The sequence below is a fragment of the Octopus sinensis genome, linkage group LG7, assembly GCF_006345805.1.
Source record: "Octopus sinensis linkage group LG7, ASM634580v1, whole genome shotgun sequence".
Lineage (NCBI taxonomy): Eukaryota > Metazoa > Mollusca > Cephalopoda > Octopoda > Octopodidae > Octopus > Octopus sinensis.
The window spans coordinates 101,470,340-101,488,180 of record NC_043003.1 but is presented as its reverse complement, the minus strand read 5'-3'; the positions used below and the strand labels follow the sequence as shown (position 1 = coordinate 101,488,180).

The 17,841-nt window shown below is 37.0% G+C and overlaps 1 protein-coding gene across 1 annotated transcript in view; it reads right to left on the bottom strand.

Moving 5' to 3' along the window:
* LOC115214051 (nucleolar protein 11) overlaps nt 1-17,841 on the bottom strand; it is a 53,899-nt gene that overhangs the window by 15,595 nt on the left and 20,463 nt on the right. Inside the window, exons 7-10 of the mRNA XM_029783091.2 lie at nt 13,253-13,440; nt 11,757-11,882; nt 6,625-6,750; nt 5,893-5,971 (exon numbers count right to left, since the gene is read on the bottom strand). Of these exons, the coding sequence (XP_029638951.2) occupies nt 5,893-5,971; nt 6,625-6,750; nt 11,757-11,882; nt 13,253-13,440 (519 nt within the window). The remainder of the gene's footprint in view (nt 1-5,892; nt 5,972-6,624; nt 6,751-11,756; nt 11,883-13,252; nt 13,441-17,841) is intronic.

The following is a 17,841-nucleotide window of genomic DNA, read 5'->3' as shown; positions in this document are numbered from 1 at the left end:
ATGTTATTTATAGCTTTGTCTACTTTGAGATCCATCATGCCAAAGAGGGACGCACACATACATATATGCGGGATGAAGTAATAAAGAACGAGCTGTGGATGTTGAGTCTCATGGAGATGACAAAAGATCGTGATAAGTGATTTACTGTGCTCGAGAAGACCCATCCATCTTGGCACAAATGAGGCCCTAAAAGCACCCAATCTATCCACCACCACTTTGTGCTCCCATGAGTCACTTATTTTGGTTCTCACCTTCTCAGTATCATCTCTTACCATCTCATTTTCTGCTGGATGGCCCCTTCATACTCTTTCATTCTGCCAATGACAGCTCCCCACTACACATGTTTGTCTCCCAGTATTTCTACATCTATGTACTTCTGACCTCATCCCTGTCATTGAGCATCTTTCACACACTGCTCAAACTCCACATCACCTGTGCTGCCACTTCACTGTCTCAATCCTATTTCCTTTGTCTTTCTCCAGACTGATATTCACCATTTATCACACCTCCACTCATGTTCCCCTTCACTGCATTCACCTCTATCCCCAGCTCTATTCATCCACCACTCTTCTCTCACTCTTGCAAACTTACCAACCCATTCATCCTGTCCAATCCTCTGGACCACTTCTCTTATATTCACCTTATTGCTAAGGTTATCTCTACAGATTTTCTATAGAAATTGAAGTCAGCACAGATTTTGTTATGATGTTTGGTATCCAAGTACACCAAATGCAAACAATAATGAGATCAAAGATGAAAAATGAGTAATGAGTGTATATACCATATTTCAGGAGTTTTTGCTCCTTCACCAGCACCCATCCAACCCATTAACCCTTTCGTTACTAACCCGGCTGTACCTAGCCGAAAAATTTTTTGGTTCATGTTACTAACCCGGCCGAGAGAAGCTATTGTTATTTAAATGTAAATTTGAACCCAAATCTCGTTGGTACGCTCGTTAAAACATGTGATTTCACTTTGCTAACAGTTGAGTTATTGTATCCGACATTGTTTGGCATGCTATTTTGGAAGATTTTTTTCCACATTTTTATCAACGGTAATTTTTTTCAACTTTCAAAATGGAGAGGAGTTTTATACTATCAAGCAGTGACTCCGAATTTGAAGGTTTTTCAATAGAAGATATGGAGATTTCGAGGAGAAGAATGGATGAAGCAGAAAAGCACGTCGTGGATGAATTTGAATCAGATATTTCAGAATCCGAAAGCGATTCTGAAACTGAAAGTGATTCATCAGAAACTGAAAGCAGCGATACAGACAACAAGGATAATTTTACACCAGAATGGAGTAATAATTTAAAAAAAGTGTCTATTAACGATTTTTCTGAGGAGACAGGGTCTACCCATAGTCTTTCTCAGGAAGCGAGACCAATAGACTTTTTTTTTAAAATTATTTCCAGCATGCTTGTTTGAAGCAATAACTGTGGAGACGAATCATTATGCAGAAAGTAAACAAGCTCGAAAAAAAAGATAGCTTGTGGTACCCAACAACCATAGACGAAATGCGGGCATTTTTTGCTATAAATATTATTATGGGCATAAGGCAGTTGCCCAGAATTACAAATTACTGGAGCAAACAGGAACCTTTTGGCGATGAATATGTTTCCAATATAATGACCAGAATAAGATTTATAAAACTAAATCAATATTTACACATAAGAGACACTAGCAGTACCCCCGTATGTGGAGAACCAAACTTTGATCCCTTATTTAAAATAAGACCCCTCATTGATGGTGTTCAAAATGCCTACAAAATATTTTACAACCCTGGAAGGTATTTATTCGTCGATAAGGGTATGGTGGGCTATAAAGGCCGAGTACGTTTTCAACAGTATATGCCAGGAAAGCCCACAAAATGGGGGATCAAAGTTTGGAAAATATGTGAAGCAAATACTGGGTACTGCTGTGGATTTAGCTTCTATACAGGGAAAAGAGACAATAATGTTAGTCAGCACGGCCTAGGGTACGATGTGGTCTGGAATTTATCTCTTCCATACCATAACCAGGGCCGAATATTATGTTTTGACCAATTTTTTAGTTCGGTCAAACTTGCGGAGGATTTAGAAGCTGTGGCAACATATACGTGTTCTACAGTAATTGCTAATAGAAAGGGGCTGCCGTTGGATATAAAAAAAGCAAAATTAAAAAAAAAGAGGTGAAATAATCCAACGGCAGAAAGGAAATCTGCTAGCGACCGCATACAGAGATAAGAGGCAGATAAATTTTCTATCTACCAGTGCACAACCATGTGTAGATGAAAATGGCACTCTGTTTGTGAACCTTGATTATAACAGGTACATGGGCGGTGTGGATCGGCTGAACCAGATGAGGAGTTATTATCCGGTTGGTAGACCGGGTAATAAATGGTGGCGATACCTGGTTTGGTATATAGTAAACATGAGCATTGTAAATGCATTTATATTATATACCAAATCAGGAGGGGTTCGCAAGTGGTGCGACCATCTGCAGTTCCGGGCAGATGTAGCAATGCAGTTGAGGGCAGGATATTCCTCAAAAAAAAAAAAAAAATAACTGCAGGAAGGAAAAGCAAAACCTGCCAGAGAGATATTCCTCTGAGTTCAGCCGATCTACATAAATTAGAAAAAATCGGGTCGCAAAAGGCAGTGCCATGAATGTCTACATCAACAAAGAAAAACTCCCAGTGGACGGCCAGTTGAAACGTCCTTCCAATGTGCATTCTGCAAGGTTGCAGTATGTAGAGTGGGATGTTTTACAACTTTCCATGATAGAAATATAATGTAAATATTGTTTGTATATATGTATAATTAGATTGTATAAATATTTTTCAAATTTACTTAGTTTTAACTTTTTATTTTAATTTGCCTGTAAGGTGAGTGACAAGTTTTGATTTAATTTCTATTGTAAATCTTTATTATATATGTTCCTGTGTATTCATGTATGTGTTCACACACATACATGAATTTCATTCAGTTGTATTTAATTTTCTAGTTTTCTTAAAAAACAAATTCCAGTATTTTAGTTTATTTTAACTTTATGGTACACCTGTTCTTCTGTGCATTAAATTCAACTGATAATCTAGTGATGTGCACAATTCTTCTATATCAAAATTTTGTTGCATACCTCAATTAAATATTAGCTGAGGACTTATTTTCTATGGTAATGTTTAAACAAAATTTTGATATTTTTACCTTTTGCTCAGTTTACCTGGATTTACCTGTAATTAGAGTCACTTTGAGACAAAAATTATGCAATGGAATTGATTAAGAACCCTTCTGTTCCAAATATCACATAAATATGTTGATAAGTAAAAAAGTTAGAGTTGTTTAATGAAACTAGTCTAAATTCATGATTATTTTAGAATTTAATTGAAACTCATGAGGGGTGTTTTTTGGTCAGAAATATAGTAATGAAAGGGTTAACCAACCACAAACTCAATATAAATTATAGCCAGCACTGATTTTGTTATGACATTTCATATCCAAGTATGCCAAACGTACACAATAATGAGAAAATTTGTAAATATAACATTAACACGTGATGTAATAGCACTGCCATCACAGTGCTGACTTATAAAAGCATTTATATTTTGTAGTATATTATGGTCGCATAATGAAATACAGTGTCCCCACAGGTCACTTAACTGTAACTTAAGGGTTCACTATAACACCTCTTCACCATCTTCTCTCCTTTGCCAACTGGGGTAGCGATATATCTCCTCTACAAGAAGACACTTGTTTCTGTCCCTCTATTATATTTTAACCTTTGAATACCTGGCATAAAGCCACCTCCCTTAATATTACACTCCACCCAATCAAGGAATCTTGTCTTGCAAGTTACTTTTTGACCTCACTAGTGCCTGTCTTGCACTCTATGAATTGGTTGGTGTCAGGAAGGTCATCCAGCTGTAGAAATTATGCCAAAGTAAACATTGGAGCATGGCACATTCCTCAGGCTGACTGGCTCATATCAGTATGGAAAACGTATGTTAAATGGTGATGATAATGATGATTATCTGTGAAAAGATGCCTGGCTATAGGGAAATAGTACTTTGCTTGAAAACAGGTGATGGTTGGTGACAGGAAGAATGCCCAACCACAGAAAATCAACAGATTCCATCTGAACTATGGAAAAGTGGATATTTAAAACTATGATGATAGCAATTAATAGAATATTTTGTGCATTACACTTATTTCTAATGAGTCTACTCCTCTGTTTCCAGTGATTGGACCAATGAAAACTGTAAAACATAACCTACCCCTATGCCAAATAGATGAAGCTAAGAAACCCCAAAATTTACTTGATTTCTTATATCCTTTATTTGTTTCAGCCATTAGACATGGCCATGCTAGGAGCACAGCCTTGAAGAATTTTAGTCAGATGAATTAACCCCAGTACTTATTTTTTAAAAGCTTGATACTTATTCTATCAGTCTCTTTTGCTGAACCACTAAGTTACAGGGGTACCCAAACACCAGCATATACACACATATATATACGAGATGGTATTGAAAGTTTCCCGGATTAGTTATATTTAATAAAAAAATAACTTCCTTACCTAAGTTTTAACATCACCTCCTCCAAAATAGTCCCCTTGCAGTTATGAACTGGTCCCAGCATTCCTGCCACTTTTGGAATCTGACTGGGAAGTCATTTTCCATGAGTTAAGAACCTTCTGCAATTTGCTCTTGATCTCAACAACAGTGTTAAAAAGGTGATCTTTGAGCTACATTTTTATCTTGGGGAAGAGATAGAAGCCAGCAGGTACTAAATCTGGCAAATAAGGCAGGTGCGGAAGCAATACCAAATTATTTTTGGCAAGAGAGCTTGGTGACAGGGTCTGTTGTTATTATGAAGAATCCAATTCTTTGCGCCTCACAGATCTGGTTGCATTCACCAAATGACTTCCCTTAAACACTTTAAAACATCGCAGTAGAACCCTCAATTGATGGTCTGGCCCTGAGGGATGAATTCTTGATGCACAATACCACATTTCCGGGGGCTACGCTTGTGGCAGGTCTTCCAGATTGCTCATCTTCCAGGGATGTTCTTCTGCTTTTGCAGCACCTGTGCCACTTGAAACATTGCATATGACCCATTGCCTCGTCCCTGTAAGCTTGCCGAAGCATGCTCAATGTTTCTGTAGCAGACTTTCCAAGTTTAACACAAAATTTCACGTTGGCTCTTTGTTCCTGTCCATGACAAAAACTGCAGACTATAGCATACAAGTGATCACAAAAACACAAATTTCACAACTTGCGAAGTAAGCACGGCGATGTCACTTGGCACACTGTATATGGAACTGTGTGATGCTATCTGTTGGCACTCTACAGAACTAGGCCAGGAACTTTTTGATACCACCCGTATATGTGTATATATATATATATATATATATTATATATAATCATACATACATGCACACGATAGGCTTCTTTCAGTTTTTGTCTCCCAAATCTACTTACAATGATTTGGTTAGCCCGAGGATATAGTAGAAGGCACCTGCCCACAGTGACATACAGTGGGACTGAATCTGAAACCATGTGGTTGGGAAGCAAGCTTCTTACCACACAGCCACACCTATTTAAGATATGTACAAAGCTTAAGATCACCACATCACACATTCCTTACATTTCATCTTGAAACTTTAATAAGTAAAATGTATCACAAGAAAATCATGATAGCCATGAAAACACACATACACTGTATCTTCTTTGTTTTAATAATATTATAAACTATAAAGTGGTAGATAATAGGGTGGATCACAGATATTCTGAAAGTGTGTAATGGAAATGTTGATGATAGGTTAAAGGTGTACTGGTGCTTTGTGATAGAGATACTGATTAAAGGTAACATAGGATACTGTGGTGGATAACAAAGATATTGATGGGACAAAAACTTACCACAGCATATTTAAAAGGAAGTGTTTTCATAGCATGACTTAAATATACATCACTAAATGGATAGGATAAAAGTTGACATCTGAGCCCTTGTTAAGGTGATACTTTAATTTTTATAGACACATTAAAAGGAGAAAAAAAGCAAGAAAGGAACCCAGTTAAAACATATTTGATTTACACACCTCACCCTCCCCACATTTTTACTTTCATGCATATGTTTCATACTTTATCTGCTTCAAAATCTGACATCTTTTGTGTTGTGAATTCATATCCACTTCAGGCATTTTACTGCAATTTAAATGCAAGATTGCTTATTATATATATCTCAGCCTACTTAGTTATAAAGGCATTGATACACTATCACCTGAAGAATATAATCTGTAATGAACTGATGTTATATCCAGTGGCTGTTCATTTCACGTTAGTATAATACTATAGAATCCAGAATAAAGGACCAGCTGTACTCATAAGATTAAGTAACTGAATAATTTACTAATCACTACATTGTTAATTCAAATACTACCAAAGTCACAGTATTGTGCCTTTGGTCAAGTAACACAGCTTGCTTCAGTCTTAGATAATAGACAAATTGTATTTTTGCCTTGCAGCTGAGTTATTAGCATTAAGAAAGGTCTCTCATAATTACTATAAAAAAAATAAAGCCAATACAAAGTCCCTGTCATTGAAACATGTATGTAAAATGTGTAGTTAAGTGACATTCTGTAAAAAGGATACAAATATGCTGCTGTCTGCTGATTCAAAGGACATCTTTCAAAGGTTGCAGAATCTTCTGGTTTATCAACTTCCATTTCTTCGTGGTTATTTTCTAGTTGCTGTTCCCCATTACTAAGTTCATCAATGCTATGAAGTAAAAGCAAAATAAACACATAAGTTTAGTTGTGACAGAATGTGACTGTTTGGGAATATTGTTTCAGGAGCTTAGTCTCTTGACTCAAGTCACATGACTGGTTGTTAATAGTCAGTTGCAGTGATATCTCTTTTGGTCTTATCTCTTAATATATATATATATATATATATATATCTTATATAAAATACACCTATGTATGTATATGTGTGTGAGTATATTTGCTTTTCATGTGAAAACGGCTGTGCAAATTGCTTCCATACTTGGGATATATGAATAATTTGACCTCGGATACATAATAGGCTCTTCAGTTTATTTTTTTTAATTAAAGATAAATAATAGTGTTTTATATATATGATTCACTTCTTTAAAATGTCAACTTCTGGTAGTGACGTAGCAACAACGAAATCTCTCACTCACTATTTCAATGTTTCCATTTCAAGTTTTAATTCACTATGTGCAAACAACTACAATAAATTACTGAAAGAATTATCTACTAAGTTCACAAGTTTCCCCTGAATCTGCACACTCAGTAAAAAGTTTTTATTTAATTACTTTTTGTGCACCATGTTCAGCTCTATGTATTTGTTGTCAGTCACACATGCACTTGTGTGTTTTTGTATTTACATTTGTATACATTTATGTATGTGTGTGTGTATGAGAGAGGGGAGAGAGAGAGAGAGAGAGAGAGAGAGAGAGAGAGAGAGAGAGAAAAGGGGTGTGTTGTCATGTATACATAAATACATATGCATACATCTTTTTTGTATGTATGTGTGTGAGAGACAGAGAGAGAGAAAGAATGACGTCTAAGTGGCACTCTCTCTCTCTCACATACACACATACAAAAAAGATGTATGCATATTTATGTATGTACATATACATGACAACACACCCCTTCACTCGCTCTCTCTCTCTCTCATATACATACATCCATTTCATCTGATGTTTGATACTGTATGTATTTGTGTGTGCATGAAGATATTCACATAACTCATTTTTTCATTTAATCCCCATTTTAATTTTCCAAAAAGTTTCCGAAGACGTAGATGATCAGTATTCTACAGTGAAGCAAAGATGAGTACAGGTAGTCAAAGTGGACTTCTGCAACTCTGTTAACTGTATTAATTATGCTTGCAAATATATAAACAAAGGTTTAGATGCTGCAACATACACTCTTATACAGAATGGCAGTCAACAGATAAATAAAAATGACGAAGTTGCGCAGTATGACAGAGGAAGATACATCAGTACCAATGAGGCTTTTTGGCACATCTTCAATTTTCCCATTTATGAGAGGCACACAACCATCATTCATCTGAGAGTCCGTCTAGATTACAGCCACAGAGTTATCTTTACAAAACAAACAGCTATGCAACAAGCACTTTCTTCAAAAGAACTCTTACTGCCTTCCTTTTTAAAAGTTGTGTCAAGTAGATAAAAGATGCAAGAAAACTCCTTTACTCACAATTACCCAAGTATTACAGCTGGAGAAACAATAAATGGCACAAGAGGAAACATGAGCTGATGCTCTTGCAAGAGTTTACTGTGTCCACCCAAACCAAACAGAATGCTACTACTTACAGCTCCTTTTGCATAAAGTATGTGGTCCCAAATCATTCCAAGATTTGAGGAAGGTAAATGGTCATGTGTGAGAAACTTATAGGAAAGCATGCTATCAACAAGGTTTTTTAGAAAATGATGAGCACGGACATTACATTGACTAAAACATCAATACCAGATTCTCCTTGGAAATTCTGTAACCTTTCTGCAGTTATACTGAACATATATCAACTTGGCAGACCCTATGCAGTTCACCAGGCAAATCCATTTATATCAATACTGAGTTCTCTGAAACGATTTTTAATGAAGCACTGATTGAAATTGAGGATCAAGTTTTGGCCATGGGAGGCAAAAATTTGCAAGAGTCTGGCTCTAGACTGTCAAAAACACTGTCAAATAAGTGGTTTAACTTCAAGAGACATAGCAAGAGAGATAAATTATACCACAGAGTTGGTTGCATTTGTGAATGAACACGAACCTAAACTTCTTCCAGAACAATGTTGTGCATATGATAAAATTATTTCGTCAATCAGAGAAAAAAAGTAGAATTTTCTTTCATGATGCTCCTGGTGGCACAGGTAAAACATTTGTAGCATTGCTTCTCTCCAAGGTAAGGCAACAAAAAAGAATTGCAGTTGCTGTACTACTGTCTGGCATTGTTGCCACCATTCTCCCAGGAGGACGAACAGCTCATTCAGCTTTTAAATTACTGCTAAACATGGTCAAAAATAACAGTCCAATCTGTAACATAAGCAATGGTTCAGGTTCAGCAGAAGTGTTGTGTGAACACCACCTGATCATTTGGGATGAATGTACCATGTCACACAGAGGTGCAAGACCTTACAGGATATAAGAGGCAACAATAAACCTATGGAAGGAGATAAATTAGTTTTATCAGGAGACCAGACAGACATTACCAGTCATTCTGAGATGAACAACACTTGATGAAATAAAAGTATGTATTAAGTCTTCAAACCTATGGAATAAAGTACAGAAATCCTCCTTCATTACTAATGTGCGAGCTTTATTACATGGGGACCAATGTGCAAAAAAGTTTTCAACCTGGCTCCTCCAATTAGGAAATGGGAAAGTACCATTTGATGGGAAGGGTGATATCAATTTGGCTCATATTGCCATGGTGGTGAATTCCCCAGCCAAATTGAAGAACAGGGTATTTCCAGACTTAGGTAATAATTATAATTCACATAAATGGTTGTGTGAAACGGCAATTCTTGCTCAAAAAAAATGAGACAGTATTAACCATAATTTAATGAATAAGATTCCAACAGTCATAAAGGAGTACAAATCAGTTGATTCAGTCCTTGATGAAAATCATGCTGTCCATTACCCAATAGAGTTCCTCATTCTCAAGCCACCTGGAACTCCTCCACAAACTTTTTCTGAAGGTAGGAGTCCTAATAATACTTCTAAGAAACTTATTTCCTCCTAAATTATGCAATGGGATAAGGTTGATTGTGAAGACATTATCACTTAAAGTGACAGACGTTACTATCATCATTGGATGTCCCTCTGGGGAAGAGGTTTTCATTCCAAGAATTCCAATCAAACCAACAGACGTCATTTAAGTTCAAACGAACACAATTCCCAGTGTGACTTTGCTTAGCAATGTCTATTAAGAAAGCTCAAGGTCAGACTTTGGAATCTATTGGCTTGCACTTAATTGAGCCTTGCTTTTCTCATGGTCAACTTTATGTTGGTTGCCCCAGGGTTGGTACTTCACAAGAATTATTTGTCTATGCTCCAAACCAGAAAACAAAGAATGTTGTTTAACCAGAAGCACTTACATAATTTCCTTCAGCATATGTGATAGAATTTATCGCCCTTCATAAAAGTGGTAAATCTTATATTTTCGTTCTTTATTATTATTATTTTATTTCTTTTGTATTATGAATTCAGAGTTGATTTCCCAATTGAAGAATAAATTGAATATAGAATAATAAATTTCTATACAACATATTTTGCTTTATTCTTTCAATATATAAGGAACAATTTCATTCCTGGGTGCTTCTGCTAGTAGTCCCATAAAAAAAAAAAAAAAAGATATTTCAGTGGTTCCCAACCCAGGGCCCGCAAAGGGGAGTCCGTGAACTAAATTCAAAATTTCATTTATATATACATAAGGATTAAGCAGGGAAAAGTCATTTAAATAAAAGGGTTGAGAACCACTGTATTAGTTGTTTGAGCACAGAGCAGAATGGATGGAGGCAACTCTAGAGGAATTTGAAAGTCATTTGAATGTTTTGGTAAGTTATAATTTTACATACACTCTTTGTCAGTTTCCATTAAAGTGCCAGATTAATATTTTGATGTTTTGTAGTTCATTTTCTCAATTTTTTAAATATATCTATATCAGTTAAAATATCTATGACTCATTAATGATTTTTCCTGTGTCTCCCTTCAGGAATTAGTGGGATATTTATATTAATTATATGAATATCTGCATATAATCTAATAAGTAATTATACAAATATTTGCATATAATTTAATAAGGCAAAAGATGAATGTATGCTACAGACCATCACAGCCACTCCCTAGCATTCTGTGAATAACAATGCTTCTGTACATAGTCCTTAAACTGAACATAGCAGCTAAATCATCCATTTACTTCCACAATAGGAACCTTATACAAAAGACTTATTTCTTAAGAGATCTTGCACACAACAGACAATAGAGTCACACACAGAATAATAATGAGTCTTGTGGTGTGTTTTATAGGCTACCTCTAAGTTATAGTTCTGTCCAAAACAATTAATATGGGTGATGGTGGTGGCAGAGGCAACAACAACAACAATGCAGATGCTAAAATAATCATTAACACGTTCTCTTTAATAATGATGTTAATAAGTGAGACCTTCTAACATATTTTTGAAGATGAAATGTATCAAGAACATCACCACTTGAACAACATTGGCTACAATAATAAGGATTTTATACATGGACACATACACATATTGAGCTTAGCTGGTGACTGGTACTTCTTTTATCAACCTTAGATGGGTAACTTGAACCAGGTGGAATTTGAACTCAGAACATGACTAAATAATGCAAGTTTTTTGTTCATCACTTGACTCATTGTGCTAATCTAGAGCCTTTGGCAATACTAACAGAAAGGACACTAAAAATACTACATCTATATTGATCATACCACATCAGTTCAGATGCATGTCTACTATTGCTACTATAGCTCATATGATCATGAGCTAAAGCCTTACTCACTGCTATTATTTTGTTTCTCTGAGTAAGGCAATAATTCTGCCTACTTCACTTAGCTCAGTTGAAGATGGTTTATTACCCACTCATGTCATACTCCACTCTCCTTTTCTTAAAGCTCACACTGTGCATCGGAAGACTTATAACTTTATTTGCTCCTCACCAACTGGACTTCTTGTGTATGCACATGTCCATGCACCAGCCAACTTACCTAAGATAAAATTTTATGATATTTGCTAAACAAATTTCCGGGATATCTGAAAGTTTTTTCACAGCTAAATCCACAAGACTTGGTTCCTTTTTCTTAATGAGAGAATTAATCAAATCTGGCAAACACCTAGAAAAGGAATAGAAAAAGATGTTTTTTTAAAAATAATATATGTAAGATAAATGAGTTGGGTACCAAAGAACAACTATATTAAATATCAATAATAATAGTTTCCTTTTTTGGCACAAAATGAGTTTTTCAAGGGGAGGAGGCATTAAAAAAATTAACCCTAATACATTGACTAATTTTTATTTCATCAATACCAAAAGCATGAAAGACAAAGTCAATTCTGGCAGGATTTGAACTAATGATAATCCTTTCTACAAAAAGCACAAGGCCTGAAATTTGGGAGGAGGGGATTAGTCAATTACATCAACCCAGTGTGTAACTGGTACTTATTTTATTGACCTTGAAAGGATGAAAGGTAAAATTGACCTTGGGGAATTTTAACTTAGCATATGAGGATGGTCAAAATGCTGCCAAGCATTGTGTCTGATGCACTAAATGATTCTGCCAATTCATTGCCTTCATAATAATAATAATAATGATGATGATGATGATTTCTAATTTAGGCACAAGGTCAGCAATTTTGAGGGGAGGGATTAATTGAGCACTACAGCCCCAGTACTTGTACTTTATTTTTATCAACCCTTAGTTGATACCATTGACCCCAGTATTTGACTGGTTCTCTGTTTTATTGAACCTGGAAAGATGATGGGTAAAGTTGATCTCGGTGGGAATTGAACTCAGAAAATATAGAACCAGAACAAATAGCACAAGGCATTTTGTTCAATTCTCTAACAATTCTACCAGCTTGAACCAAAGAATGGTTTCTAGTTTAAGCACAAGAACAATAATCTTTGAGGGAAAGGGTTTATTGAGTAGTGCAACCCCAGTACTTGACTGGTACTTTATTTTTATTGACCCAGAAAGGAGGAAAGATATAGTTGACACTAGAGCCATTTGAACTCTAAATGCAAAGAGCCATAACTATCACAAAGCATTTTGTCAGAGAGGCTGAAATGGTTTTGCCAATACACTACAATAATGATGGTTATTTTTAACAAAGGCACAAGCAACATATTTAAGTCCTTTAACATTCAGATCATGCTGTCAAATGTAACACTTTTCATTCACATTAATTAATCATGCATCATTTTGTAGCTTTGAAATTGATGACGTGATAGATTTTATACTAGCATTGAAGTGTAGATGTGATAGACTGGATCTGGCTGGCTAGAACATAAAGCAAGTAGCATATCTAGGCCAGATAAGGCCAGTTTGAATGCTAATAGGTTAGGGATGGGTTTAGTTCTTAAAATAAATACCAGGACTTGACTGGTATGAAAGATGAGAAAAAAAACAGAAGAAAAGAAAAACGAAAAAGGTAACATCCTCACAGGTCTGTGAAAGCTGACAAAAATGTTGAGGTTACTTACTGTAGAGGTAAAGAACCTGACTCTATGAGTGTGGTGAACTGTTTTATAGACAAGAGGTCATCTTTATTACAACTGGTCACAATTAATTTGATCATGTGAACACTGGCCCACCAATGCTGGTTCTGTTCTTGTGACAATATTTGAAATAGTTTGTCCAGGTGAGACTGGAAACTAGACTGACAGGATTTCTAAAGTGAATAAAAGAAAAAACAAAACAAATTAAAAATAAAATCTAAAACACATTCATTACAAAAACATTGTTATCCTCTTCACTCAGTGATTTGTATACAAATGAGTTTAACTACAATATATTGTGTTTTCCCTTAGCCCAGTCATAACTATAATTAGCAGGTGCAATCTCTGTATGAAAGAGCTAGACAACATTACTTTAAAGTCCTTCCGCATAGCTAAAGTGATGAGCTGTAGTCAATATTTATAGTTGGTAGGACAGATATTTTTATATCAACAAAGCTAAACAGAGCAATACCATTGTTTTCTCTATCCACAGAAAGCTTAATGTGTTTTGACTGTAAAGATTAGGGAAACTAAAACACTTCTTTTCCTATCCTGCCTTATATGTGCCCCAGCATGAGCACAGCTTTAAAGCTGAAACAGTTCAAAGAAATTATATATATATAATCACACACACACACGTGTATATATACATACACATGCAGGCCTATTCCCCATTTTTTCTTTTTAGGAGGGTGTGGCCATAACAAGACACACACCAAGCATTCCATTCATTTCCCAGCTCAAAGAGGTGAGCCCCATATGGTGCTCGGGTCAACACATAGAACTTAACCCTCAATATCAGTAGCGGGGCCCAACAACATATGCTGGTTTGGTACCCCTTTGAGCAACATCAAATCCATTCATCCATCCACAAACACTCTACAAGCTTTCCTATCACATATAAACTCTCTTGCTTCTCTCCCTCACTCCATCCATCCACACAAACTGAAGTCTGCCACTGGTTCTTCTGCCTACCACGCCTGTCTTCATCACCCTCCTTACCATCTGCTCCTCCATCCTCTCCATGTGGTCAAACCACCTCAACATTCGTCTATCCATTTTGATTGTTAGTTTTCTCTCATCCTTGCTCACCGTCGCACCTCCTCATTCCTCATCCTATCCATCTCTGACACCAACCATAGCCCTCAGACATCTGCACCATATAACATCGTCGGCACAATCATGCCCTCATACTCAACCTTTTATCTCTCAGCATACCGTTCACAACTCCAAGTATCTTACTCCCCTCCCTCACTCTGTATCCCACTTCCTCAGCCAACCCCACCATCCACACTCACATGTGATACCAGATACTTAAAAACACTCACCTCCTCTAACATCTCACCATTTATACTCACATCCATCCTACCAGCCATTCCATCTCTCGAACATCTCATCACCTTACTCTTAGCTAAATTCCCTTTCAGTTTCCTCCTCTCACAAACTCTTCCAAACTCTACCACCAGTCTCCTCAGTTGCTCTTCCAAATCTGCCACCAGTGCTGTATCATCAGTAAACAACAACTGACTCACTGTTTCTATCCAATTTTTCCCACCATCTGGGGTCCCCTACCAAAGGTTCTAGCATTCACCTCTCTCACCACATCATCCATATATAAATTAGACAATCACGGAGACATCACACAACCCTGTCTTAACCCCACCTTCACAAACCACTCACTCACTTCACCACCCACCCTACTTTCTTTATAAAAACTCTGTACCACTCTCAACAATCTACCATTTACTCCATACAACCGCAACACCTGCCACATGTTCATATGCTGTCTCTAGGTCCATAAAGGCCCAATACACATCCCTATTTTAACCAAAAACTTCTCACACATCTGCCTTACTACAAAAATTTGATCTGTACACCCACTTCCACTCCTAAAACCGCACTGCTCCTCTCCTAGTACATTCTCTGTCTGGTTTTTCATCCTTACAATCAGAATTCTCCCATACAGTTTACCAACAACACAGAACAGACTTATACCCCTAAAATTTCCACACAGACATTTATCCCCTTTCCCCTTGTACAGTGAGTGGCACTATACAGGCACTGCACCAGTCCTTTGGTACCCTTCCAGCCATATAACAAACATTCATAAGCTTCACTAACCATTCAATCACTGTCACTCCTTTTTTCTTTAGGCATTCCACTGTACACCCATCTTTATCTAGTGCCTTCCGGTTTGCCATCTTCTACAATGATTCCCTCACCTCTTCCCTTCCAATTGTCCTGGGTATGACTCTAAACTACATCCAATAGTAGGACTCTGGGGCTCTGGTTTCAGGGTCTGAGGAATGTGGAACCACCTCTTAGGCACTATTATTCCTAGGTCTATCCTGGCTAGGAGTGGTAGCTCCTGTAAGAGCCCCAGCTATGTATGGGTTAACTAGCAAACCCGCTCTGCGACTGGGGGAGGGGGATGGTAGAATGCAGTCGCTGTATTCCCTGCATGGTATAAGAGGTGACTAAAAGGGGCAGAAATGAAGGAACTGGGAATCCACTCCAAGTAATCTCACATTCCTAAAAAGACAAGATATCTAATATAATAAATGCAAAAACTAATTTCTGTGTCAGTGTGTCACACTATTCAATGACATTCCTACTATTCCTCATGATGGGGAGAGAGTAATAGTAGGCATAGACAGTGAGTGTGGTGGTGAAGATAAACAAAGAGAGGGAGAGAAAGAGGGAGATGATGTATGACTGTTTAACTATGTCTCTTTGGCAGAAATTCTTGTCACCAACATACTGAACACTATCATTTTTGTTTTATTTTTTGCTTTCTTTAGTAATATATACACACATATATACATACACACACACACACTTTAATTGAAATAAAGTTTCTTAAAAATCGTGGTAGAGGCTTTGGTCTCTGGACCACTCATTTCTAGAAACTGAGGTTGGGGGTAAGCTATGAAAATGCCTCATGATAATAGCAAAGGAGAATGGGCACTAGCCAGCCAGCCCAAAGGTCGGGGTGGGTTGCACCTGCCTACCTGAAAAAAGAAGATTGCGCAAGCATGACTTGCCTTATGATGGCTGATGGGATGAGATTGGGAAGTTGGAATGTGGGCAGTCTGTGTGGAAGGGGAACTGAGGTGCATGAGGAATTGAGGAAGAGGAGGGTGGATGTGTATTGTGTGCAGGAGGTTAGGTGGAGGGGCCAGGGTGCAAGATTTGTGGGGGTCAAGGGAAGAAGGTACAACGTTGTGGTGGTCAGGAAATAGCATGGGTACTGGAGGTGTGGGAGTTTTGGTGAAAGAAAAAATCTGTGAGAAGGTGGTGGAGGTCAGGAGAAAGAGTGACAGTGATGACAGTAGTGTTAGCATTTGAAGAAGTGGTGAGGGTGATTTGTGGGTATGGTCTGCAAAGTGGAAGAGGGATCGCTGAGAAAGGGTAGTTCTTTGCTGAAATGGTGATTGAGCGGGACTTACATAGGGTAGATGAATTGGTTTTGGGCATGGGTGATTTTAACAGACATGTTGGGAAATGGATCCAGGGCTTTGAGGGTATGCATGGGGGAAATGAAATTGGGGAGAGATATTTGGAAGGAAGGATACTGTTGGAGTTTTGTGATGAGAAAGAGTTGTGCGTGGCGAATACATGGTTTAGGAAAACAGAGAAAAGGGTGACTTTCAGTGTGCAGGAAGGAAGGAGACAGAGATTGATTTCACGTTGGTTGGCAGGAAGGATCTTTTCGCTTTGACTGGCAGATTTTTTTAATAATTTCTTTGTAACTAAACACTTTTAAACTTCGTATACTGGTAGAATGTGTTTATAAAACATCTTTTTTTCTTGACTTTCTTGAGAAAATTCTGTAGTTTGTAAGATATTTGGTCTTTAATTTCTTGGATTTTGGCAATTTCAACCAATCAATGACGTCTATTGAGGTGAAAACAATTTCTGCCGTAATGTGTCAACAACAATTATTTCCGGTGTCATATGAAATTGTCCGTTATTTACAAATGCAGTTTTAATTTTCCTCTGTTGCACAGATACACATATTACATATTCGTTTAAGAAACAGATTGGGTTTATTTACATTTCTGAAGAAAAAAAGATAACCTTCCCCCCACTCCTAACCCAAACCTTAGCCCTAAAACAGATTGAAATGCAATAGATCGATACTAGGGTCATAATTATGGGTGGACACTAAAGAGGGAACGGTTTTGTTACCCAGCTCTGTTTACGAGTGACCCCTCACTTTATGGCCACAGGGTATCTTTCTTTCTCATAAATAACAGGGACAATTTTATATGACATCGGAAATAATTGTTGTTGACACATTACGGCATAAATCGTTTTCACCACAATAGATATCATTGATTGGTTGAAATTCCCGAAATTAAACAACAAATAACTTACAAACTACAGAATTTTCTCAAGAAAGCCAAGAGCAAAAGATGTTTTATAAACACATTCTACCAGTATAAGAAGTTTAAAAGTGTTTAGTTACAAAAAAATTATTTTAAATATCTGCCGGTCAAAGTGAAAAGATCCAGCAGGAAAAACAGAAAATATCTGAGAGATGTGAATACCAGGGGAGTTGCAGCACAGGT